A 25795-nucleotide genomic window follows, 5' to 3' on the forward strand; every position below is an offset into this window, starting at 1 on the left:
ATTGTTGGTTTTATACCACTGACATAATAAATTAACATTTTGTAAATTAATATTTTATTAATTGAACATTTTACTTATTTCAGTTTGCTCAAATTCAGAATTTTACAACAAACCTTTTTATTTATTTTTTAAAGAAAAAAGTTACATGCTTATTTTCATGCTCTAGTAGGAGACTTTCATTAAAATAATTGCAAACATTAATAATATGATCATATTTCTATTACGAGAAAAAACATTAAAAGTGTTTCTATTGTTAAATTATAGTGTGATTTTAGCTATCCGACAGCGAGTAACAGCATCTGCCCTTATATACATATAATTACGGTCTGAATTGTTGCGCGCCTCTACTACAGATAGTACGTCAGGGAAGTGAGACACGCCCACTCGTCTCCAACATCAACAATAGTCAACGTGCAAAACAAAATCTCAGATAACAAACGACATGAAAATTCAAAGATAATTTTTAATCATTATTTAAATCGATAAAGCTTATATTATTCAACTCCTAAGAATGGATACGGAAGCAAAGGTTTGTTACTTTGAGAATGAGAATCCTCGTGTTCTGTACAGTAGTTTGTTGGCAAGCAGTTGGATTAAATATATTATTGTACATAGGTTCCCAGCACAAGGAGAAGAGATCTTCCTCCAATTCCTCAAGGACAGAGGGTAGGTCTGGGATATTCATGACATTTCCTATGTGTTTAGTTTCTTTGTGCTGTATTCGTCAGACTTACCATTCCGTTTGATTTTACTGATTTACACTGACGAGCAGAACAGTTGTCGTAAAGGTAAACTCTCTGAGATTCAGAGGCTTTTGCTCCCCCTGTAGGTTTGTAAATATAGAGAACTAGGCTTTCCGGATTTATCCACTACAATCTCTGTTAAATTATATTTAAGACATGAAGTAACACCAAATAAATGAATTGAATCCAATCAGTACTGAGGTGATTTAGATAGGCTAGGCTACATTAAATCTGAGGAGATAAATCTTCTTTAGCTTTATTAGCATGGTAAAATGTGAATCTCACAAAAATGCCTGTATCATATTTTGACACCTAAAACCAAAAGAAATTTATTTTTTCGTCATTTAGGGGTCACTCCTCTCACTCAAAAGTGGCCAAACACCTCAATGTAACTTTTTTTTTCTTCAGTAAAATCAATGTAATATATTTCTGGTCAGTGTTTTTTATCTCATATTTTGTATTTTGAGGGAATTTTATGGTGCTAAGTAATATTTATAATACAATAATTATGATCAATTTCTTTCCACAATTTTTACAATTAATTAATCTATTTTTCATTGTGGCTAATTTGTAGATTGTACCTCCAAAAAAGTCTCTGCATTTTCATATTTCTATGGCAGTCATTTTTGACCGCAAGGAACACAAGTCTGATTTTTTTAGCCATTTAACCTTTTCGAATCATGTCTACAATTTTTTTGTGTGTATGTTAACTTGGCGAGTGTTACAAAAGTCACCAAGTGTTCATACTATTCCGATGAAGTATAAAATAAATAAAAATTTTTATTTTTTTTGGTCAAAAAGTGACCAAAGAGCACCAGAGGGTTAAAATAACTGTTCTGTATTTGAATATATTTTAAAATATAATTTATTCCTGTGATGACAAAGCTGAATTTACTGAATTAGCTGAATGTAGTCTTCAGTGCCACATGATCCTTCAGAAATCATTCTAATATGCTTATTTGCTGCTCAAGAAACATTTCTTATTATTATCAATGTTGATAATGAAGTAAGTAATGTAAATGTTTTCGTTAACTACAGTAACCCTGGTGTGTGTTTATGTCAGAAGGTTGAGTAACACTTTGATCCTTCCTTACATAATCCCACTGCTTGGCAGATGCTCTTCTCAGACTTAGACTCCCATTAATCCTTTCTTTAAGTGCGCAGAGATGTTTGTTTGTACATGCGCAAATGTCCACATTTCTTCCCTTATGTTCACCTTGTACTCTTGAGTGGAATGGCGAAAAAGACGATGGTAAGCTTGATTAGACACAATACACAAATGTAGAGCCCTCAACAGGTTCAACGTATGATGCTTGAGTTTGACTGGAACTGCTTTTTTGCTAATCTAATATTACCTCTTAACATTTTAGCGGGGACCACGAGCACTGCCATCTATGCCAAGGTAAGATCATCTAGCAGATCAGATGTTTACATTGCAAATTATAAAGGAAAATCACATGCTGAGTGTCTTATTTTCTTCCTCTTTCTTCATTATGTCTTCAAATATAGTCAAGACACAGCAGGTGAGTGTTTCTCTTCCTATATGCTATTCTTCCTATATGTATTTGTGTAGGTGATAGTGTTTAAAGGTTTATGTCTGTTTGATTTGTCTTTAAGTTTCTAGTTAAAAGTGATGTTTATTAGTCAGTTAACATTATATTCATTATATAATGAAGCTCTTCTGTTGTCCTACACAGAGGAGATGCCTGCTCCAAAGAGTAGGAAAAAGAAGGCCAAGAGAGATGTGGAGAGTGTGGACGAACCTGACGGTGAGTTTAGGTGATATAAACTACACACATGATAGGAGACAGTGGGGCTTGTTATCAGTGGCAGAGCCAGAACCTGATTGGCCGCCCCAAAATTTTATTTGCTACTTTTGTTGCTAATGACTTCACCCTAGGCTGGAAGAGTGTGTATAGACATTTTTCAATATTTTTCTGTCAGTGTATTTAATAAAGTCTGTGCTTGGAGAGATTGTCCTTTCTTTTTCTGTTTGCAGTTTTTACACATCTACGCCACTTTTTTCATTCTTTAAGTGAACTTTTGGCCTGTATGGTGATTAGATTCACTGTTTTGCATTGCCGCCTTGAACTTGAGAACATGACTCGTCTGGTGTGAGGCATATGACGCTTCATCCATAGCGTACACACAGAGAGCGCGCAAATATACTTCTTGCGCTTAAACGGACAAATACACATAACATTATGGAAAAATAGCAGTCTAGGCAAGTATCATAATAAACACAGTCAGTTATGTCTTAACTGAATGTAAACATCTGAGAAAGAAATCAGATGTGTGTCAATATATTGGATGCAATATATCGATAGCCTACCTGCTGCCGTCTGTGTCATTAATGTTAATGTTAAAGAACAAAAAAAAAAAAAAAAAATCACTCACTGTCACTCACATTAGATTACAGCAATAGCAAACCACGACCATCCAATCAATTCCTGATGGACAAAATTAATTTCCACACTACATTTTTCTTGTTCGAGAAGCCGTTTCACTCGGATATACAGTATGTCACAATAGGGAAGAAAAGTCCACTTCAGCTTCATGCCGACTTTAAGCTATTGGATGTTTTAAGTGGTTTAAAGTATGGTGTTGCCATGCTTGTCCAGTCTAACATGCTGTCGACACTAAATGACTTGCCTTAGGTAAATGTAATGCTGCGTGAGATATTATTCTCAAGCTGTTGTATTGATGTCTTTCCGCTGTTGAAACACTGGTTGAGAGATTACACGTAAACATATCTATGCATAGATCATCTGTTATTCTTCTTCTGCGCTTTTTCTTGTTATGGCGGTTAGCAAACAGCGCTGCATTACCGCACGCGCCCCCTTCTGGATTGGAGTGTGGATCGCCTGTGACTGACTGTATTCGTCATCTGACTGTATGCACCGTCTGTACCATGACTGTTCAGGACGAATACATGTACCGTTACACCCCTAGCTACTGCACATTGCAAACCAGCCAAACTTGACTACTTGTTATCACCTGTAGAAGCATTGTGAGCACTTGTGATAAGTTTGTTTCAACCTTTGTAGATGGTGGAATGGAAATGGGAGGACTTACCAGTCGCAGACAATCCGAATGTCAGGAACCTTTGACCCTGGAGCCTCTGGACAATCCGCCGCAAAGGAGGAAAAAAAAGAAGAAAGCACAAGCCATTGGTAAAAACACTGTTCCTGTTTTAATTTAACTGATCTGATACCTGTAGAGGTGTGATTTTATTAAAAGGTTAGTTCACCCAAAAAATAAATTCTGTCATTAATTACCCTCATGTCGTTCCAAACCTGTAAGACTTTCGTTCATCAAGTTAAACCACTGGAGTCGCATGAATTACTTAAATGATGTCTTTACTACCTTTCTGGGGCTTGAAAGTGTCAGTTGCATAGCTATCAATGGAGGGACAGAAAGCTCTCGGATTTCATTAAAAAGATCTTCATTTGTGTTCCAAAGATGAACGAAAGTCTTATGGGTTTGGAATGACATGAGGGTGAGTAATTAATGACAGAATTTTAATTTTGGGGTGAACTAAGCCTTTAACATAGACATCCACACAATAATGCTGATTTACTCTGATTGATCAGATGTGGAAGGAGATCAGACAGACTTGGTGTCAAATGGAGACATGGTGGATCAGAACACTGATGAAGAGGTGACACGCAGACCAAAAAAGAGGAAGTAAGTCATTTTTTTTTGTCTTAATCTGTTTGATTATTAAAAATTAAGAAGGTTCCAGATGTGCACCACTGATATGTTTGATTTTTTTTTTTTTTTTTATGAAAGCTCTCTGGATTTAATTTGCCATTGAATTAACACTTATATTTCTTTCTTTCTTCAGAGTAAAACCTAAAGTAACAGAAACACAGTCTAACAATGAACTGGACGTAGAGGATGATGATATCATCACAGACCCCCAGGCGCCAGTTCCCCAGCATTCCTTGTTTTCCGCTCCCCAAGGGCAGAGCCAGCCTGTGGGGAAGGTGTTTGTGGAGAGAAGCCGTAAGTTTCAAGCAAGATTGTGTATATGGTGCAGGTCTATAAGTTGCAACTTTTCACAAGTTGCTTTTTACATCATGAAATGAAGGTTAGGTGTAAGCAGTGACCATGTTTCTTTGGTGGCAGGTCGTTTTCAAGCAGCTGAGCGAGTGGACCAGTGGAAGGCCAGTGGCCCGATGGAGCAGAGCTTTATGGACATCCGTTCAATGTGGACCACTAGAGATGTCTCCATAAGAGTACACAGTGGCTTCAGGTGTCCACATTTGGTTTTAAATAACACATTATTTTTCAATTCGTTCAGATCTGTATAACTGATTTTGACTCCAACTTAAAGGGTTAGTTCACCCAAAAATGAAAATAATGTCATTTATTACTCACCCTCATGTCGTTCCACACCCGTAAGGCCTTCATTCATCTTCAGAACACAAATTACGATATTTTTGATTAAATCCGATGGTTCAGTGAGGCCTGCATTCACAGCAATGACATTTCCTCTCTCAAGATCCATAAAGGTACTAAAAACATATTTGAAACAGTTAATGCGAGTTCAGTAGTTCTACTTTAAGATTATAAAGCGATGAGAATACTTTTTGTGCACCAGAAAACAAAATAACGACTTTTCAACAATATAGTGATGGGCCGATTTCAAAACACTGCTTCGGACCTTTACGAATCGAATCAGTGACTCGGAGCGCCAAAGTCACGTGATTTCAGCAGTTTAGCCGTTTGAAAGGAGATCCGAGTCACTGATTCGATTCGCAAAGCTCGGCCCATCACTATATTATTGAAAAGTCGTTATTTTGTTGTTTTTTTGCCGCACAAAAAGTATTCTCATCGCTTTATAATCTTAAGGTAGAACTACTGAACTCGCATGAACTGTTTTAAATATGTTTTTAGTATCCTTTATGGATCTTGAGAGAGGAAATGTCATTGCTTTGAATGCAGGCCTCACTGAGCCATCGGATTTAATCAAAAATATCTTTATTTGTGTTCCGAAGATCAATGAAGGCCTCGGGTGTAGAACGACATGAGGGTGAGTAATAAATGACATTATTTTCATTTTTGGGTGAACTAACCCTTTAAAATGTTTAGGTCATTCTATGCCTAAGGTGCCTTTTTGACTAAAAATATTTTTTAAAGTCAAGTCACCTTTACTTTATTTTATTCTTCATGTCGTTGACTGTTCTTACTACACAGAGTAATTGGCCTGTTCTCTCATGGCTTCCTGGCTGGTTATGCTGTGTGGAATATCATTGTGGTCTATGTGTTGGCTGGGGAACAGTTGAGCACTCTTTCCAACCTCCTGCAGCAGTACCATACCCTGGCCTACCCCGCACAGTCCCTCCTCTACCTGCTGCTGGCTCTCAGCACCGTCTCTGCCTTCGACAGGTGAATCACCAAACCTAAATGCCCATTCACTTGGACCAATACAAACAAAAGTACAGTAAACACTGTAGTCACAAGTGTTTGTAGCTGCCAGAGCCCTTGAGATTAAATTAGTGTTTGTTCTCTCTCCTAATAGGTTGAATCTGGCCAAAGCCGCTGCTGCCATGCGTAGTTTGCTAACCCTGAGTCCTGTGGCGCTTGCCTCCCTCTGTGAGTTTATCACATTTCCTTCTGTGTTTTTCCTTATGTACTCAGTCAGGGTAGCACCATATTTATTTTTTGACAGGAATGAAAATGAGGATGTGAGGGATAGAATGCAGTGCGTTCAATTAATTGTTTAACAACATACCGATTGTTCAGCTGTCAAAATGTCTTTATGAAAAAACTTTTTGAAAGTTACATCCCTCACAGCTTTGTTTTTATCTGTGTTAAATTCAATATGGCACCAACCCTAACTAAGGTCTGTAGCCATACATGTAAACAGCAATGTTTTATTGTACACTTTTTCTTTTTCAGTGTACTTTTGTGCGCTCGTTTTATTGTTAAGCCAGCAGATGACGAGTGATCGCATCAATCTCTATAATCAGTACTCCAGCGATAATGTGACACTTTGGTAAGACCCCTCAAATTAGAGCATGCTGGGTAAATACTCTACAGTAATAAAAGCAGAGCAGTTGTTGTGTCTCCTCTCAGGCAGCCGGGCTCAGAGCACAGCTTCCTTTATCCCTGGATCATAGTGAATCTGGTCGTCACTTTGCTGGTTGGGCTGGCCTGGGTTCTGATGTCAACAAGTCCAGATATCGACCGCACAGAAGGTAAACGCTACAGGATGTTGAAGTTCAGAGAGCAGTCTTCTGCTTACCTGTGGCTATGTTTGGAAAATAAATACAGGTGTACTGCAAAAAAAAAACAAAGCATGTATAACAGAGCACTTTATGCAACGATTAACATTTCTATGCTACTGTGTCATCACGTTACCATATTAAGTTATGCATTTAATTTAGCGACACTTATTTCAGAATAACAAAAAAAAAAAAGTTCCATTCAAAAAATTTGGGATCAGTAAGATTGTTTTAAAGAAATTACTTTTATTCAGCAAAGACGCATTAAATTATCAAATGTAACAGTAAAGACATTTTATAATGTTACAAATGATCTTTTATTTCAAATATATGCTGCTTTTTTGACATTTCTATTCATTAAATCCTGAAAAATGGCCTCACAAACAGGGCTTAGATTAAGCCAGGATTAGTCCTTAGTTTAATTAGGACATTTAAGTAGCTTTTATAAACGTGCCTTTGAAAACATTACTGGTGTGCGTCTTGAGACAAAACAATGGCACTGACATAATTTAAGATATGTCAGTGCAAGTTGCTTTCAGTTAAAAACATGCATTTTAGTCTGGGACTAGACTTAAACCTTGTCTGTGAAACCGGTGGCAAGTCTATTAAATCCATTCAGTCTTAAGTAGGGAAAAAAGTATCATGGCTTAGTATCAAGTAGTGCAATGTTTTTGAACATTCATACTAATAATACATGTTTCTTGAGCACCAAATCAGCATATTAGAATGATTTCTGAAGGATCATGTGACATTGAAGACTGGAGTAATGATGCTGAAAATGCAGCTTTGCCATCACAGGAATAAATTACATTTAATATTATTATTAATAATTAAATTACATTTAATTAATAATAATAATAAAAGATATCTTTTATGCACACCAATGCTGCATTTATTTGAAGATACAGTAAAAACAGTATTTCCATAGTAAAAACACTAATATTATTAAAGAGTAAAATGAATGTATTCTATTATTTTAAAAATGTTATTTATTCGTGCTATTGGCTGCAAAGCTGATTTTTTACTCTGATTTTTTTGACCATTACTCTGAGGGGTTGTTTAGATGACATCATTTTCAACTAAAAACTTTTTATGTGTTTTGGCCATTCATTTACACAACAGCAGCATTTTGGGGGCTTGAAGACGCAAACTTTTGAAAACGGGATTCAAAGTGCAAGTTTTTGAATGAATCTTTAATATGACTCGGGAACATCGAGTTGCCTCATTGAGGGATTTGTTCATTTCGGGTTGACCACGCAAACATCCTATAGGTTCTGTAAAGGAAACAGAATTGATTAGTTCACCTCTCGAGTCTTCGGGTTCGAGTCGTTCATTCATCTTGTGATAGCACCATAGGCTATAATACAGTCTGTACAGGAAACAGAAATGATTAGTTCACCTCCCGAGACTTCGGGTCTGAGTCGTTCATTCTTTTGTCACATGACATGACAGCTGTACTGGATACAGAAATTAGTTAATAATTCCCCAACTTCCTTACAAACACAGGTAGACATTTTTTTTTTTAACTTATAGTTTTGTGATGCGTTTCTGGTCTCAAATTGTAGCTTATTTTTTTTACAAATTATACATTTGTGAATTTCTGTCATGATGGTTATTTTCCATAATATTGAATGTGGTAATAAAGAGTTGGTTACTTTATACTTTATCCTTATTACAGGGAAAAATCATTCTGAATATAACCTGGTGATATAACTGAAATTCTAAAGTTTCATGCATAAATACACATATGCATGTTGTTTTCCCCTCAGAGTTTTTAATGTCGATGGAAATGGAACGTCCAAAAGCAGAAGAGAAGGACATCACTGCATAAGGCACCTGAAGTAGTTTTTTTTTTTCTACTATATTTTGATACATGGTCATTGTATATATTAGAAATGCTTGCCCATTTTAAGGTCTCAGCAATAAAAAGTTTTAGATAATCCATTCTCTGTCTGCTTGATACAAGTGATCACAAAAATAGGCGCCACATTATTTTGTCATTTTATTAACATCACACTGGAACGGGCTGAGGGCGAGGTCTGGCCCGCTGCATTATAACAGCCACCATGAGCCCACAGACACCAAACACAGTGAGAGCTCCTGCCGCCCATAATCCATAATCCAGTATCTGCGGGACTAGAAGAGGTAAACACTTCCAGGTAAAAGCTAGTTTGGATGGGTTGTTCACTGTATGAATGTTAACAAATAACACAGTGCTTTCATACCTTCCTTATCCACAAGATTGTCAGAAACCAGCAAATGAGATACAATTATGACCTCCCCACTCGAAACGACAACCTTTTCCTCAGAATCATTCAAGTATTCTGAAACAGCCCTTCCTAAAGAAAAGATAAAAAAAAAAAAAAAAAAAAAATTATATATTTTGCTAACCACCACAACAACATCTAGAAACTTATGTAGCTGTATTCACTTGTCTTGGTGCTACATTTTATATAATAATAATAATAATGTTTAAAATTATTCATAATAAATTAAAATGTTTATAAAAATAGTATAAAAATGATTTATAAAAATGAAATTATCATCATCATCTTTATAAATCATTTTTATAAACAATTTATTAATATTAAAAAATAATAAATAATGTTTTATTAAATTTTATTAATGATAACTGTTTAAAATTATTAATGTTTTTAAAAATATTAATGTTTTAAAAATATTACTAGTTATTATTATTAATAATAAATTAAAATGTTTTTATAGTAAGTTTTAAACTTATTATAAATTATTAATAAGTAAATGGTTTTTAAATAATAACAAAACATTAATATTTTTAAAAACATTTGAATTTAATAATAATAATAATAATAATAAATAATAATAATAAATTACATTCAAATGTTTTTAAAAATATTAATGTTTATTAATAATAATAATAATTATAACAATAACATCATCAACAACAACAACAACAACAACAACATTAAACAATTAATATTTTTAGAAACATTTGAATTTATTAATAATAATAATAAATAAATTCAAATGTTTTTAAAAATGTTTATTATTATTATTATTATTACAACAATAACAATAATGTTATTGTTATTGTAATATTATTATTATTATTACAATAACAATAATATTATTGTTATTATTGTATTATTATTATTATTATTATTATTATTATTATTACAATAATAACAATAATATTATTGTTATTGTAATATTATTATTATTACAATAACAATAATATTATTGTTGTTATTGTAGTAGTAATATTATTATTATTATTTTTATTATTTTTAATTTTATTATTTTTATTATTATTATTTTTATTATTATTATTATTATTATTATTATTATTATTATTAATAAACAACAACATTCCCCTTGGCATTTTGAAGTGCATTCGACTTCAAGTGGACGAAGGATGTTTATTTGGACAGACCCTCGACCCTTCGATTTTAACCGAGGGAGTAAGTCTACTCCTATGTAAACTTCAGGCAGATCCAGAGACCACAACACGATTGTTACTTCACAAAAGGAACTCGCAGTGCCCACACTTAATTTACCCACAAGTGATCAAGGGCTTAGGGTGTTCCATTTAAACCCATTGCAAGGGTTCTGCCAGTAGTGCATAAAAGTGCATAAAAAGCCTGGACTTGAAAATACATCCCTATAATCTTCCATGCAGCAGTACTCACTTGTCCTGCTGCCACAGCTGGGCTCACATGGCTCGGTGGCAGAGGGGTGGCAAATAGATGTAGTGCAGTGAATGAAAATCTGTTGAAGAGAGGGCAGAGGACAATAAGAGAAGTGAGAGCTAAAAGAAGATGTGGTGCACAAGATGGTACATACCCTTTCCTGCAAAGGCACAAGAGAGGACTGATCTACAAAGGTGAACATCTTCACCACAAAGCGTTTGTAATGAGACGGGTACTGCAGTCCTGAGGGTCCAACAGGAAGCGGAGTGGTCAGATAATGGTCATCCTCATATGGACAGCTATGAAGAGTAATAAGAAAAATGGAACACTTCAAACAGTGATGAAGTTTTTTGGCATTGAGGTATGTGGCATTCCCTAAACTTATTCAGATGATACATTAGAGAAATGAAGCAGCTATGAAAGAATTTACCCATTAAGCACTAGGTCCCACTGAGGCAGGCTCAAGGGTTCAGGAGTAGAAGTGGCCCAGCAGTGGTCCAGGACCAGGATTATGTTTGGATCAGTCCTCTCCAGAATCCGCACCTCCACATATACAGGTTCTTTCAACGCTTTTGTAACAGGATAGTCCACCTCGGAGTAGTATGAAGTGTACATATCCTCTTAAATACACAAAGGAGATTGCTGGATTAACTGCATCTCACTCTACAGTGATATTAATTTGATATATACCTGTTTGGTATTGAATGAATAAATTGGAATTGAATTTAATATATATATTAAAGTAGAAAACAGTTATTTTAAATTATAATATTTCACAATATAGTTTGTATTTTTTAATCAAATGAATGCAGCCTTAATGAGCATAAGAGACCTATTTCAAAAACATAAATCTTACCACACGCAAACTTTTGATAGATAGTGTATATCGAAATTGTTACTTTTGTATCATGTCTTTATACTTTAAATTTCTATAAATTTGGAGAAATCAATCATTTAATATTTCTAGATCTTTTTGGGGGACCTTGCTTGTTTGACCAAGAACATTTCAGGATAACTTGGCAAAATATTATATTATGTACTGAAATAAAATCATGAAACTCATCCAGTTTACAAAGTAAGCAACATTTGAAAAACCTCTTATTGGTTATGCTGTTAAAGGATTAGTTCACTTTCAAATTAAAATTACCCCATGATTTACTCAAGCCATCCTAGGTGTATATGACTTTCTTCTTTCTGATGAACACAATCGGAGATATATTAATAAATATCCTGACACATCCGAACTTTATAATGGTAGTAAACGGGGGAAACGAGTTTGAAGCTCAAGAAAGTGCATCCATCTATTATAAACGTACTCCACACGGCTCCGGGGGGTTAATAAAGGCCTTCTGAAGCAAAGCGATGCGTTTGTGTAAGAAAAATATCCATATTTAACAAGTTATAAAGTCACGCTTTTTTCGTAATTTGAATATGGAAGGCGTAAGAAGTAGCATAAGTGTTTTGAACTGCGAGAGTTTTACACTTTCTTCATAAGTTGAATACGGTGTTCCTGCAGAGGCTAGATATGTTACTACTGCCGTTCATCAGAAAGATGATGAGGATGAGTAAAGCTTGGGGTAATTTTCATTTTAAGGTGAACTAATCCTTTAAATAGTAGTTTCAGGATTCTGCTTACCATCAGAGCATCCTTTAGTGGCGCACTGCCCCTTGGCGAGCCTGAGCTCCACTCTGAGTGGGCCCTGCTGAGAGACGGGGGGAGGAGGAGGAACCGTGTTCACCTCCACCACCAGAGCCTCAACTGCGGTTCCCGAATACCTGCACTGGAACTCCAGCCTGGAAGACACAGACAGGAAATACTCGGCCCCTTTCCACCTGAAGAGTTGAACACAAACCAGACCACCAAGGTGAATTCCAAAAGTGCATATGACGAGATGAGCCCCCCCTCACTCATAAGCACTGTCTCTCGTAACTGATCCACGAGGTCCAATGCCCACTTCATACTCAGACGTCATCATGTTCTCATAAATAACAAAACCACTTTCTTCCTGAAGGAAATAAAGGAGGACAGATAACAGTAACCTTAGGGTGAGCTAAAACAATTTCATGCTTTTTCTCTACCATGACTTATACTCAAAGACTCTCTCACCGTTCAAACCCACCTTCACTCTGGTGCCACAGGAGCTGACAGCAAACTGATAGATGGCAAAGGTGTCAGTACTGCCGACAGGCGCACAAAGGCCACTTGGGTCGTTTTCCAGCATGTGGATGGAGTCTAAATTGATGGGTGGCAGGGTGGCATCTCGAGCCACCACCAATACAAACTGCCCATCCCTCGTGCACTGCAGGGTAACTGGAACAAAACAAACAAAAAGGTCAGTGTAATTTTGCACACGACAGACAGACCTATAGCAAGACACTGGAAAATCCATGGATGACAACTCAAAATCATGATTTAATCAATGTAGATGGTTTATAAGATAAAATGTTATTTTTTGCAAACTTTTAAAATAGCTGTCAAATTCATTTTCAAAATCAAAATGACTATTTATTTACTACTGGTCAAATGTTTGGAATAATTATGATTTTTTAAAAATGTTTTTGAAAGAAGTTGCTTATGCTCACTAAGGCTGTATTTATTTGATCAAAAATACAGTGAACAACAACAACATTGATATTGTGAAATATTACTACAATTCAAAATTCTATTTTAATTATTTTAAAATGCAATTTATTCATGTGATGCCAAATTTTTAGCAGCCATTTTTGTAAAATTACAAATATCACTCTTTAGTCAGTTTAATGCATCAATGCAGAATAAAAGTACTTGTTCTTCTTACTTACCACACACTTTTGAATGGTAGTGCATAACAGTTTACACTACCAATAAAACTACAAAAACTTTTGTTTTCAACATTGATAATTGTTTGAGCAACAAATCAGCATATTAGAATTATTTCTGAAGGATCATGTGAAACTGAAGACTATAATGTAATGATGCTGAAAATTCAGCCATCACAATAATAAAATTACATTTTAAAATATATTCAAATAGGAAATGGTTATTTTAAAGTTAGGTAACACTTTACAATAAGGTTCATTAGTTAACATGAACTAATAATGAACTGCACTTATACAGCATTTATTAATCTGTTTGTTAATTTCAACATTTACTAATACATTATTAATCAAGAGTTGTATTTGTTAACATTAGTTAATGCACTGTGAAGTAACATGAACAATGTATGTGCTGTATTTTTATGACTAAAAAATGTTAAAGATTAACAAATACAGTAATAAATGTATTGCTCATGGTTAGTTCATGTTAGTAAATACATTATCTAATGTTAACAAATTAACCTTATTGTAAAGTCTTGCCTAAAATTATACTAATATATCACAATATTACAATTTTTATTGTATCATCAAATAAATGCAGCCTTAAAAAAAAACATCTTACAAAATACCAGCTAGGGTTACTCTACTATTACTGTAGTACAATTATGGTAATGCTCATAAAAACATTAAAAAAAAAAAAAAAGTACCATGGTAATGCCAGTTAACTTTGGACTATGATATCCTATAAAGTAGCAACTATGTAATCTAAATGTTTGACACTAAGCACAGTCGTCCATTTTCACGGTGTCATGCAGGAACTCACCTGCCTTGGCATAATAACAGCCCTGTGCATCATAACAGCAGCTGATGTCCTCACATTCAGCTGGAGTGATGTCAGGCTCTCCACACAAAATGCGCTCATGCTGCTCCACCACACAGCGCTGAGGCTCAGAGGAGGAGCTCATCGGAGTCTTCTCCTGCTGGGGATTAAGCATCTCCTGCTGGGGATTAAGCATCTCCTGCTGGGGAAATTCCTTAAGAACTGGTGAGAATGATAAACCACCGGCCTGATACTGGGGTATCTGCCAGGGAAACTGTGAATCCTGAGCATTGCTCAAACATACACTAAGCGTAAACGCAATTAATGCTGCAATTATTAACATTTTTGCGGCTTACTTTCGCTAAGTATGTACTTTTTCCTGTGTGTCGCATTTAAAGAGCTCATAACGACCCTAATTAACATTAGCTCCGCCCCTTTAATTAATAACAAACTCATGAGGTAAAGGTAAGCGAGTTATTTTATAGTATAGCCACACGTTTACAATTTTAATTAATAATGTTTTATATTAACCTGAAGATGTATCGGTTAAAAAAAAAATCTAAATATCCATAAAAACAACTCATCCTCTCTGCGATTGATTGTTTTAGCCTTATTTACAGGGTGTGTAGTTGAGTGCCGATCTACAGGGGCGCAGGTTTCTGTTGGTCATTGTAGACGTGGATTGTTAGCTACTAGTTTACTGAACAGATTAATTACATTTATGACAAACCGTAGACATTTCTGAAACGCAAATATGCTGGATTTTGCTATATTTGCAGTGACATTTGTCATTATCCTCATCGGTGCCGTTCTGTATTTGTATCCGGTGAATTTTTTTTTTATATTATCTGACCAGTCTTGCAAAACTGTTGTGTAGTTCTCTTTTATATGAAATATATGTTTGAATCGCTATTAAATATGTTTGGTTTCAATTCTGACCTACTGCCTTCAGAAGGTCGTCATTGGATTAACTTACTCTTAAATTTACTGTTTTTTGAGAGAATAGTATGCCTTTCTGTGTCTCGGAAAAAAGTTGGATATGTGTGGAAAAAAAAGTCAGCCCTTAAAACTGCCATAATTTGCTGTCAAAGGACTTTTACATTACAATATGTATGTTAACCCGACGTGTTCTTGTTTTAATGCCAGTCATCTAGACGAGCTTCTGGTGTACCTGGACTAAACCCCACAGAGGAGAAGTAAGTACATTAAGACACTCTCTCTGTCTCTTTCCTTTCAGTCTCTATTCTCTAGTCAGTTTTTCCAACAAACATCTGTCTTCACTTTTCCAGAGATGGGAATCTGCAAGACATAGTGAACAGAGGAAGCCTGCACGAGTTCCTGGTGGGCCTTCATGATGAGTTTGGGTCTGTGGCATCTTTCTGGTTCGGTGGGAGACCAGTGGTCAGCCTGGGCGCTGTGGACCAACTGAGACAACACATTAACCCCAACTGGACCAGTGAGTAGTCTTTTATAAAAAAAAAAAAAAATGTTTAAATAAATCTCAGAATTGAATGAAATTCACATATTTGATCATAAAATGATATATGATTTATATACTACTTGCTTGATTCATTATATACACTACTGTTTCTTCTTTTTTTTTGGAAAGAAGTGTCTTATGCTCACTAAGGCTGCATTTATTTGCGCATTCTCTTTTTATACTTGACGGAAAAAAAGTCATTTTTATGCAAATTATTATGCATGCTTTATCTAACAGATAGGTTTGTACCCTTTCCTCAGCGGATTCCTTTGAGACAATGCTCAAGTCGTTGCTTGGTTACCAGTCAGGTTCAGGAGTGGGAGTGACTGAGTCGATGATACGAAAAAAAGTATATGAGGGAGCTATCAATAAAACCCTGGAAAACAACTTCCCTCTGTTGCTTCAGGTCTGTGGAGGAGTTTATACATCACATTTTTTCACTATTAGGACCAACAGCAACAAAGTTCTCTTTATTGCATTAATCTGACGCAACGATATTTGCCTTACACTAGGATTCTTAAATTATTTCTGATATTAAACTGATTTTTTTCATATAATGAACAATACTGAATATAAAGATTACATAAGAAAGTGCCCTGTTTTTTGTTTATGGACATGTTATTCCTCTCTTTTTTTCAGCTGGTGGAGGAGCTGGTTGATAAGTGGGCATCTTATCCTAAATCACAGCACACGCCACTTTGTGCTCATCTGCTTGGATTGGCTATGAAGGCTGTCACTCAGCTTGCCATGGGGAGTCGCTTTCAGGATGATGCTGAGGTCATTCGGTTTCGTAAGAACCATGAAGCGGTGAGCGTTAATCAGTAGTTGCATTTAGTGCCATGCTTATCAAAATTATATTTTAAACCGATAGAAATGTGACATTTTACACGTAAATGTATACAATTTGAATAGATCTGGTCAGAGATCGGTAAAGGTTATTTGGATGGATCCCTGGAGAAGAGTTCCAGCAGAAAGGCCCATTATGAGAGTGGTGAGAAGGCAGCTTTTTGAAAGTTATTATTTTTGATAGTTTAGTGTCAATTGATCATGTGGGTTTTGTTATTTTCAGCTCTGGCTGAGATGGAGTCAGTGTTGAAGTCTGTGGCAAAGCAGAGAGCTGGGCAAGGATCTAGTCAATCATCTTTCGTTAACTATTTACTACAGGCCAATCTGACTGAGCGGCAGGTGACATCTCAACACATTTTTAAATCGAGATACTGACTTATAAATATTTACATATTTATGCATACATTTTAAACATGCACTTATTACATGTGTTTTGCTGTGTTCAGGTGATGGAAGATGGTATGGTTTTTACTCTAGCTGGCTGTGTCATCACTGCTAACTGTGAGTTTCAATTTCTGTAGTTATTGTAGTATTTATTTATATTTTGAATCAGCTTTAATTTTTATATTTTCAGTTTTATTTTAATTTTTAAACATTTTGCTATGCTTTTGTCATTTTTTTTTTTTTTTTTTTAAATTACTATTTAGGTTTAATTCATTTTTAGTTCAGTTGTGTTTTTATTTATTTCCATGTTAGTAATTTTAGTGCTTCATCCTAAAACTTATTTTAATTTGTTTTTGTTTAGGTTTTTCATCCTATATTTTATATAATTTCAGCTTTATTTCAGTTAAAAAAAAAGTTTTAGTTTTACTTAACCATAATAACCCAGTGTAGCTCTTCTGTTTCACTTTCATGTTTGCATTTCAGTTATTCTCAGCTGTATTTCATGCCGGTTCTCTTCTGTATCATTTCCCAGTGTGCATCTGGGCAGTTCACTTCCTATCAGTCTCAGAAGCAGTGCAAGATCGGCTCTATCATGAACTCGTTGAAGTGCTCGGAGAGGAGCCTGTTTCCTTAGAGAAGATTCCACAGCTGAGGTGAGTCCCAGTCATGGCTTCTGACATTATTCTGCTAATATTATTTACATTTATTCATTCAGCAGATGCTAAATCATGATGACTGTAAGTGATTAATCTTAATCTCACTAACCCCCGGTTTCACAGACAAGGCTTAAGATAGTCCCAGACTAAAATGCAAATGTTTGAACTGTTTTAAATAAAAGCAATTTGCACTGACATATCCTAAATTATGTCAGTGCCATTGTTTTGTCTCAAGATGCACACCAGTAATGTTTTCTAAGGCATGTTTATAACTTAAATGTCAGAATTGAACTAATACCTAATCCTGGCTTAATCTAAGCCCTGTCTGTGAAACCAGGCCTAAAAGTTTTTATATTAGTGGACAAAAAAAGAGCTGTTTTGGACAAAAGAGATGGAGTTTATCATTTTTTCTATTTCTCTCTACATATACCACCAATGGGTATATGTGTGGCAATTTTGTGATTTCAATAAAACACCTTGCACAATAAACTAGAAATCATCATCATTCTTTTTTTTTTTTTTTTCAACATTTTTTAAGTGAAAAGTGAAAGACACAACAATTGAAACATTCCACATTTTTTTTTAAATCTTTTTTTTTTTTTTTTGGTATGTGTGTGTGTGTGTGTGTGTGTGTGTACTGTGTATATGTGTATGTGTATATATAAAGGGAGTCAGTCAGTGGGCACCTGCTTAGGTGTTAAACAAAGATAATTTAGAACTTGTGAAGAAACAACAGTGACTGGCCTGAAAATAAAAGAACAGGTGGGACATTGGCAGCTCAAATTCAGAGGACAGCTCAGCATAACTGCAAAATGTTATCTAATGAATATTAGCTGAACAGAAATATGACTTTAAATTAGGTAACGACAGTTTACAGTTCTGAAGTAATACTTTCTGAATTCTGGGCATTTTACCATTCCACAGAAAAGGAGTAACTATTTGGCAAAATCAAGGAATGCATTGAGGAAAAAAAAAAAAAGAAAGAAAGAAAGAAATTTAGGTAAGATATTAATTTTCACGATGCTAATTTTTGCTAAAAGGAAAGATTGTGCCAACAAGTCAGATTTAGTTTAGTTAGTTTAGTTTTAGATTTAGGGGAAAAATTGGCAAAAAAAAAAAAAAAAAAAAGATGGCAAGGTATTGTAACATTAATCCCAAAAGACTAATCCCAGAGCTACTCAGTTTAAATGGAACATAAGACTTTTAAAGATGCAGAGCCAGCGCATTAAAGGGATAGTTCACCCAAATATTCTGTCATTTACTCCCCCTCAAATTGTTCCAAACCTGTATAAATTTCTTTGTTCTGCTGTACATAAAGGAAGATATTTGGAAGAATGTTTGTAACCAAGCAGATCTCACCCCCCCATTGTTTGCCATAGTATTTTTTTTTTTTCCTACTATGGTAGTCAATGGGGGGTGAGATCTGCTTGGTTACAAACATTCTTCCAAATATCTTCCTATCCCTTTAACAGGGTAACTCTTGATCTTTTAAAGGTTAATTTTATAGCCAAAAGATCCAAATTTATTCAACATAGATATTGATTGTATTAGAAACATATAACATGGAAATCATCATTCTTGTTTACATCTCCCCCCCCACCCAGATACTGCCAGCAGGTGCTGAATGAAACCGTCCGCACAGCCAAACTGACACCCGTGGCTGCCAGATTACAGGAGGTGGAGGGGAAGGTGGACCAACACGTCATTCCCAAAGAAGTAAGAACCGGCCTTTCTCATTACCAGGCCCACAAAAAACTAAAAAAAAAATCTTCAGGATTTAAAGGGACAGTTCACCCAATAATGAAAATCCTGTCATCATTTACTCACCCTCAAGTTGTTCCAAACCTGTATGAATTTCTTTCTTCTGCTGAACACAAAAGAAGATATTTGAAGAATATGGGTAACCAAACAGTTGATGGACCCCATTGACTTCCATAGTATGGAAAAATAATACTATGGAAGTCAATGCGGCCCATCAATTGTTCAATATCTTCTTTTGTGTTCAGCAGAAGAAAGAAATTCATACATGTTTGGAACAACTCGAGGGTGAGTAAATTATGACAGAAATTTCATTTTTGGGTGAACTGTCCCTTTAAGTGCCAGTCATTCACAAACTTATACACACCCACTGCCCCTTGCATGTTCATTTACTAAATGTTTTGGCAAAATTCTGTGATGTTTGTAGACATTGGTTATCTATGCCCTGGGTGTCGTCCTTCAAGATGCAGATACTTGGTCACTTCCATACAGGTAGGGGTGTGTTTGTGTATTTTCATCCTGTATAAGGCTGTGTAAGGTTCATGGTTTGCTGGTATTCTTATCAGTTTGACTTCCTTTACAGGTTTAATCCTGACAGATTTGCAGATGAGTCAGTAATGAAGAGCTTCTCGCTGCTTGGGTTTTCAGGGAATCAGGCCTGCCCTGAACTAAGGTACAAAGAAACACAAATATTATCTTAAGTAAATGGCTATGAAGGAAATCACCAAAAAATCAAAGATTTTTTACTCACCCTTGTGTCCTTTCAAGCCTGTATGACTTTCTTTTTTTTCTGTGGAACACAAAAGAAGATATTTGGCAGAATGTTCAGGGTGCTATATTTCATATAACAAAAGTGAATGGGAACTGGGTCTGTCAAGCTCCAAAATGACAAATAAGCCCCCCATAAAAGTAGTCCATATTGAGTCATATTGTCCAGTGTTTCTCAACCTTTATGACTCCAAGGCCATCCATTGTCCATAATTCATTTGGACAGTGGAAACAATATTCAGAGGCTGTTAGCCTGTTATGACAAATTTGTTTGTTTTCATGTTTTATTTGCGCAAACTAGTGTCAATTTATTAAAATAATGAATTGATCTGTGCATGCATTTATGCATTCATTATATGCGTCACATTTAACAACATGTCTCAAATGTATGCAAAAATGTAGCCTACTGCTATGTGAGATCACAATATAAGGCACGCGTTGATATGTAATTTTTTATCTGTAATTTAATGTAAAATATCTGTAATTTAAAATAAAATAAATGCATGTGCTGTGCATTTGTACTACCAAATAGGTACCAATTTTGTGTTATTTGGTAAAGTACAATACAATTTACAAATTTAAAAAATTACATTTAATTGCATAAAATAACTGATTTTACATCCTGACTGGGATAGGGACTCGAGCGGTCACAAGGAGAATCACACCACGCATCCGTTTAAAGGTCGTTCCAAAAGAAGTTTAATACTTTAAAGGTTTTAAAGACTGGAATTACTGATGATTCGTTTCAGGCAGTTCAGAATTGGTTCTTTCTTTTGGGAGACAATAACTCCATTTATCAAGAACTTTTTTTTTTTTTTACGCACACTATGTACATGAAAGGTAATATCCAAAAAAGCATAATAGGGGCACTTTACATAAATTATTTTTGAGGTAATTAATTAAAATAAGAAGTATAATATCAGTATATATCATGATTATTAGCTATTTTACAGTAGCTTATTTTAAAGCTGGTTTTGTCTTATTTTAAAACGATTTATGCTATCTTTCGCCCCCCTTTGAAGTGTGCTGAGGCCCCCTAGTGGTCCCCGGCCCCATATAGGGCACTCTGCTAAATATCTTTTTCATTGTTCTGTCAAAGGAAAAAGGTTTTAATCAACACAAGGGTGAGTAAATGATACCAGATTTTCATCATTGGGTGAACTATTCCTTTAGGAAACATTCAAATGTCACACAGTTCACAAATCTACTCTCCGTCTCTTCTCTTCCTCTCTTTAGATTTGCATATACTGTGGCCGCAGTGCTGCTCAGCACTCTGGTGCGCAGGTTGAGACTGCACAGGGTGGAGGGGCAGGTGGTTGAGGCCAGGTATGAGCTGGTGACCACACCCAAAGATGACACCTGGATCACAGTCAGCAAGAGGAACTGAAGGACTCGTATCTCACATTCCTGACAGCCTCTTCTGGGAAATGTGAATTATACATGGACAATAGTGTGTGCTCCACATTGTGTGGGTCAGAAATTGATAAGATCAATGCAATGTCATTTAGAAACGGTCCAGGTTATTAAAACTATATTCCATTGTTTTTAGAGCTTCATTCCTTCAAAATGCCACAGACAACATTCCATAAACTATGAACAATGTTTAAATCCAATCTTTTAACTGAAATCTTTAAATTTTAATAAAAATGAAAAAAGATATCTATCTATCTATCTCAAATGATGAAAACCATTCACATGTATAGAGCATCAAAAGAATACAACAAAAAGACAGAAAAGAGTGACAAATGGAAAGAAACATATAGGGGAGGAGGAAAGAGAATGTGTGAATGTGAAAGAGAGAGAGGGGTAATGTGATGGTGTTTTCCTCCTGCATGTATCATTGAGGGAGAGGGAGTGTGATGGTGGTGTTTTCCTCCTGCATGCATCAGTAAGATGTGAAGATGGCGGAGCTGCAGATGCTGTTGGAAGAGGAGATTCCTGCTGGTCGAGGAGCTCTGCTGGACAGCTACGCCAACCTAGAGAGAGTCGCCGAGTACTGCGAGAGCAACTACATACAGGTGACATTACAAAACCCTGAAAAATATTCAAAAACACGGCCAGATACAGGCAGAGAAATGACACGAGAGATGAATGATCCGACTGCTTGTGTTGTCGAGTGACAATGCAGTCGAGCAGACTGAAATCACCACCTATTATTACTGCTTTGTAATTCATAATGGTTTACAATACACACTATCAACACTTAACACACTTTATATGCGTTTTATTGTCCGTTTCATTGTTTTTGTACAGAAATGGGGCCTCAAACGCTGAGCTAGTAAGCTAACGTGCTAGCCGAAGCAAAACCAATGTGTAAACTCCAAATTTATCACATTGTTTCCTCTCTTTTTACATTTACTATAAGTTTATCACGTTTATATGCTTAATTAAAACAGACTGGTATGATTTAAAGTGGTTAATTCATGAGCCAGTATTTGTGAAAACCTTAATCAAAGCAGCGCAGTGTTTTTGAAGTTAGCTCGGCTGCTAAATGCCGAGGGCTTATGGGCAGTGTTTTTATCCGAGAAATAGACTATTAGTGTGGTTATCTATTAATATTAAGAGTTTTTACTCGTTTTTTATTATTAGGGTGTTGTTTAGGTTAGTTTGTGGTCTAAAGGTAGGGTATGTGTATGTGATAAGTACTAGTTTTCCGTTTTAGTATTTTAGTACTATCGCGTTTAAGCATTGGAATTTTAGAAATCGAAAAAATTTGCTAGGGTCCAATTGACTAACTGTGGAATCTGCTTCATTTCTATGAGTTTTTAAATCTGTTAAGGCTACTGTTTGACGACAAATTATTTCTTGGTTATGTTGGTCTAGCCATGGTAATGCAGTGCTTACTATAATCTTAAACAAATACCATAAACTATAGCTACTCTGCAAGAACTATGGCAAATACAGTTTTAGCAGCTAGCATGTTTGGTGATTCACTCTGGAAACTGTGAAGTGCTTCTGGAACGAAAATGAATGACTAAATTCATGTTATTTTCAGCATTCCTGGGGGATCCACAGAAGTGGGTGTGTAAGGATCTGCACTTCTCTGTTTAGAGAGCATCAGAAATCAAACTCTGACATTTATTGCTCCAAAAATACAGTGCATGTCACATGGACCCTGGCAGATCAGTGACTGGATGTCACTGGATACGAGTTTGTTCTTTGAGGATGCTGATTTCAGTACTTTTGAGTCATGATGCGTTCCTGATAAATATTGCATACCTGAGACTAGCGTTTGCTGGCCTGTTAATGCGCAAAACCATAGGGTTAGTGTTTAAGAGTGAGAGCTGATAGTTGGTAGGAGGATTTGCTTTGTGATTTGACCCAGGGGGATCTTAGTTCATATTGTACCTGATTCAGGCCCACAGGAGTCGTGCAGAGCACACAGTGATGCTCTTTGGGTCTGAATGCATTTTGGAAAGAAATTCTGTTGGTTGTGATAAATCATTGTGTTTCTCTCACTTCATAGCTTTGTCGTAGCAGGTTCAGAAATACCATAAATAGCTTCATGTGACCGAGCTTAGATTTCTTTCCATAGCAGTGTGTAGCTCGGGTTGATATGAGTCTCACTTGCATGTGGTCTGCAGTCTGGTTTTAGTTTAGTATGTAACCCAATATTTCCCACAACCTCAATTCATACATATTGCATACAGATATGTTAGCAGATTCAGAGAGGTTCTTATTCTTGTCATGATGTTTTTTTGCCACAAATAATAATCATGTTTGTTGTTTGCTTTGAGAAAGCCAGATTAATGGATAATTGTTGCATTATTTGTACAGGTGTCATAGAAGAACTTTTTTGAATCTGATAGTAAAGTCATTGAGTTCTCTGGATTTTCTGGTTTTATTGAACAAAACGGAGGTCTGATGTTTTCTTCAAAGCGTTGATGACCAAAGAAGGTTTTCATCTCGAGCTGACTGCAATGACTGTTCTCCCATAGTTTATCTCATTATCATGTCATTCAGACTCTATGATTGTCTTTCTTCAGTGCAACATCAAATGGACAAATGTCCATACAATGAAAACGGAGAATATAAAAGCAAGATAAAAGTAGTTCACACAATTCATGCACAGTTTTTCGGAGGTGTGAAGAACAAACCAAAATTTAAATCATTATTCCCTGAAAATCTGAGCTGGATCTCAGGAATCTCTTTCATTTGTGTTCAGTTAAAAATAATGTATCTTTTTATTCCAGATACGTCATTATTATTGACGCCAAAGCGACATTGTAATAAAGCTGTCGTATGACTTCCGAAGAAGTGCACAATTCATATAGAATACATTTATGATAACTTTTTGAAGCTTGGCACTGGCAGTATAAACCACCATCCTCAGTTGTTGTATAGAAAAGAGCTGCTCAGACATTCTGCTTAACATCTCCTTTTGTGTTTTACAGAAGACGGAAAATAATACAAATGGGGTGAACTATTCCTGAAATAGCTACTTCTAGTCTGCTCATGCAGAGGAGTTTAACTAAGCCAGCTTGATATTTTGGTGAATTACCATGTTAGTTGGTTTTGAAATGATTACATGAATTTGGCATTTTTGCTGTCAGGCATGTTTCTCACACATTACCCTCCTCCCCCACTATCCTCACTCACCGTACCGTTCATCAGTGGGCCTTCCCATATATTTGACAGCATCACCATGGTTACGCCAGAAGGGAATGAATGATGGCTGTGGGCAGCCAATGAGGCAGTGATCCGTGACGTTTTTTTCAAGCTTTGCTCTGATTGGTTGCTGCAGTGTCTGTTTAGTTTTTTCGTATATGGGAAATTAATCATGAAGGGGAGTAGGGTTGTGTGATATAGATAAATGATATCTCAGGATTTTTTGGGATTTTGTTGATTGCATGTTTTTGTGCTGATACCGTGACTGGACCCAAAGCTTTTCATATTCTGTGCGGTGGTTAGTTCACTGCATTGACAGAAATGAAATTTTCCATTTTTTCCCTAAATTGATTTCCATGGGCATTTTACCTTTTTAAATGTGTATTTCGAACCTAATTAGATGTATGATAATTAAATATTAATGTTTTTATGTATGAAATATGAAATAATAAAAAAGTTGTGATATTTAAAATATGAAACTATGGGCCCTATCATACACCTGGTGCAATGCAACACCAGGCATGACACAAGTGTTTTTTGCTAGTTTCAGCCCGATGCAGTTATCATTTCCATGTCCAGCGCCCACGTTGTTTAAATAGCAAATGCGCTTGGGCTTATATGTTCACCCATGGGTGTGCTGGTCTGAAAATGAGGTTTGTTCAGGCACATTGTTGGCGTGTTGCTATTTTGAGGCAACTGAAAACGACTCCATTGACGGAGTATTTTTTGTTATTTAAAGGGCGCGTTAGTAATATGCACCTGTAGGCGGGTGCACAACGCACATACACTCTGCTTGTTACACACACAGGGCAGCAGCACACAAACATGACAAATATTAAAAGTTAAAGGATTACAATGCAAAAGATTATTATTGAGTACATAAAGATAAAAATGCCTACATTTCATAATGGATAGTCATTGCATGTATCAGAATTACCTATATGCAGTAATGATGCATGAAATAATTATTTGACCAATCGTGGCAATACACACTTGTATTTAAGCTGTCTCGATAGGTTGAGGGTGTCTATATTC

General features: G+C 35.8%; 4 protein-coding genes across 21 annotated transcripts in view; 3 read left to right on the top strand and 1 right to left on the bottom strand.

Annotated features, from left to right (window-relative positions):
• The first annotated feature begins 360 nt into the window (after nucleotides 1-360).
• tmem237b (transmembrane protein 237b) lies at nucleotides 361-8920 on the top strand. 2 transcript variants are annotated; one of them, XM_051897865.1, is made up of 14 exons: nucleotides 361-529; nucleotides 616-666; nucleotides 2114-2145; nucleotides 2253-2266; nucleotides 2441-2512; nucleotides 3791-3916; nucleotides 4337-4430; nucleotides 4591-4751; nucleotides 4875-5001; nucleotides 5946-6137; nucleotides 6271-6344; nucleotides 6651-6747; nucleotides 6828-6949; nucleotides 8746-8920. In XM_051897865.1, the coding sequence occupies exons 1-14, from the start codon at nucleotides 512-514 to the stop codon at nucleotides 8805-8807; spliced, it is 1242 nt and encodes a 413-aa protein (XP_051753825.1). In that variant the 5' UTR covers nucleotides 361-511; the 3' UTR covers nucleotides 8808-8920. The 2 variants fall into 2 exon arrangements, with proteins under 2 accessions (XP_051753825.1, XP_051753823.1); XM_051897863.1 differs by lacking the exons at nucleotides 361-529; nucleotides 616-666 and adding an exon at nucleotides 673-1995.
• zp2l2 (zona pellucida glycoprotein 2, like 2) lies at nucleotides 6962-14743 on the bottom strand. Of its 2 annotated transcripts, none has more exons than XM_051897860.1 (9): nucleotides 14264-14481; nucleotides 12765-12955; nucleotides 12553-12650; nucleotides 12281-12438; nucleotides 11075-11264; nucleotides 10799-10943; nucleotides 10645-10723; nucleotides 9202-9315; nucleotides 6962-8250 (listed from the first exon to the last, which is right to left on the bottom strand). In XM_051897860.1, the coding sequence occupies exons 1-9, from the start codon at nucleotides 14454-14456 to the stop codon at nucleotides 8084-8086; spliced, it is 1335 nt and encodes a 444-aa protein (XP_051753820.1). In that variant the 5' UTR covers nucleotides 14457-14481; the 3' UTR covers nucleotides 6962-8083. The 2 variants fall into 2 exon arrangements, with proteins under 2 accessions (XP_051753820.1, XP_051753819.1); XM_051897859.1 differs by lacking the exon at nucleotides 6962-8250 and adding an exon at nucleotides 8860-9112 and having other exon boundaries at nucleotides 14264-14743.
• A 120-nt stretch (nucleotides 14744-14863) lies between these two features.
• Nucleotides 14864-21696, top strand: LOC127514736 (cytochrome P450 20A1). Its single transcript, XM_051897862.1, has 13 exons — nucleotides 14864-15086; nucleotides 15407-15456; nucleotides 15550-15716; nucleotides 16001-16146; nucleotides 16380-16547; nucleotides 16653-16731; nucleotides 16810-16925; nucleotides 17033-17087; nucleotides 17503-17623; nucleotides 19231-19342; nucleotides 19812-19876; nucleotides 19968-20057; nucleotides 21389-21696. Exons 1-13 carry the CDS (start codon nucleotides 15015-15017, stop codon nucleotides 21537-21539), a joined length of 1392 nt encoding a protein of 463 aa, XP_051753822.1. The 5' UTR covers nucleotides 14864-15014; the 3' UTR covers nucleotides 21540-21696.
• A 211-nt stretch (nucleotides 21697-21907) lies between these two features.
• Nucleotides 21908-25795, top strand: part of abi2b (abl-interactor 2b) — a 28829-nt gene continuing 24941 nt past the window's right edge. For 6 of the 16 annotated variants that reach the window (XM_051897841.1, XM_051897846.1, XM_051897842.1 and 3 more), the window contains exon 1: nucleotides 21908-22170. In XM_051897841.1, coding sequence (XP_051753801.1) covers nucleotides 22054-22170 — 117 coding nt within the window. In that variant the 5' untranslated portion in view covers nucleotides 21908-22053. The remainder of the gene's footprint in view (nucleotides 22171-25795) is intronic. The other 10 variants (XM_051897851.1, XM_051897853.1, XM_051897856.1 and 7 more) reach the window with 5 other exon arrangements.

The sequence above is a fragment of the Ctenopharyngodon idella genome, chromosome 6 (genome assembly GCF_019924925.1).
Source record: "Ctenopharyngodon idella isolate HZGC_01 chromosome 6, HZGC01, whole genome shotgun sequence".
NCBI lineage: Eukaryota > Metazoa > Chordata > Actinopteri > Cypriniformes > Xenocyprididae > Ctenopharyngodon > Ctenopharyngodon idella.

Bases quoted from the DNA above. Each gene is read 5' to 3' on its own strand.
- tmem237b (XM_051897863.1), top strand. From the start codon at position 1,924: ATGCGCAAATGTCCACATTTCTTCCCTTATGTTCACCTTGTACTCTTG. The intron at 5,002-5,945 runs GTGTCCACATTT...CTTACTACACAG, and splicing joins AGAGTACACAGTGGCTTCAG to AGTAATTGGCCTGTTCTCTC. The intron at 6,748-6,827 runs GTAAGACCCCTC...GTCTCCTCTCAG, and splicing joins AGCGATAATGTGACACTTTG to GCAGCCGGGCTCAGAGCACA.
- zp2l2 (XM_051897859.1), bottom strand. From the start codon at position 14,603: ATGTTAATAATTGCAGCATTAATTGCGTTTACGCTTAGTGTATGTTTG. The intron at 12,651-12,764 runs GTGGGTTTGAAC...TATTTCCTTCAG, and splicing joins CCTGTGGCACCAGAGTGAAG to GAAGAAAGTGGTTTTGTTAT. The intron at 10,944-11,074 runs GTAAATTCTTTC...TACTCTTCATAG, and splicing joins TGGGACCTAGTGCTTAATGG to CTGTCCATATGAGGATGACC.
- LOC127514736 (XM_051897862.1), top strand. From the start codon at position 15,015: ATGCTGGATTTTGCTATATTTGCAGTGACATTTGTCATTATCCTCATC. The intron at 15,087-15,406 runs GTGAATTTTTTT...TTTTAATGCCAG, and splicing joins CCGTTCTGTATTTGTATCCG to TCATCTAGACGAGCTTCTGG. The intron at 16,548-16,652 runs GTGAGCGTTAAT...CAATTTGAATAG, and splicing joins TTCGTAAGAACCATGAAGCG to ATCTGGTCAGAGATCGGTAA.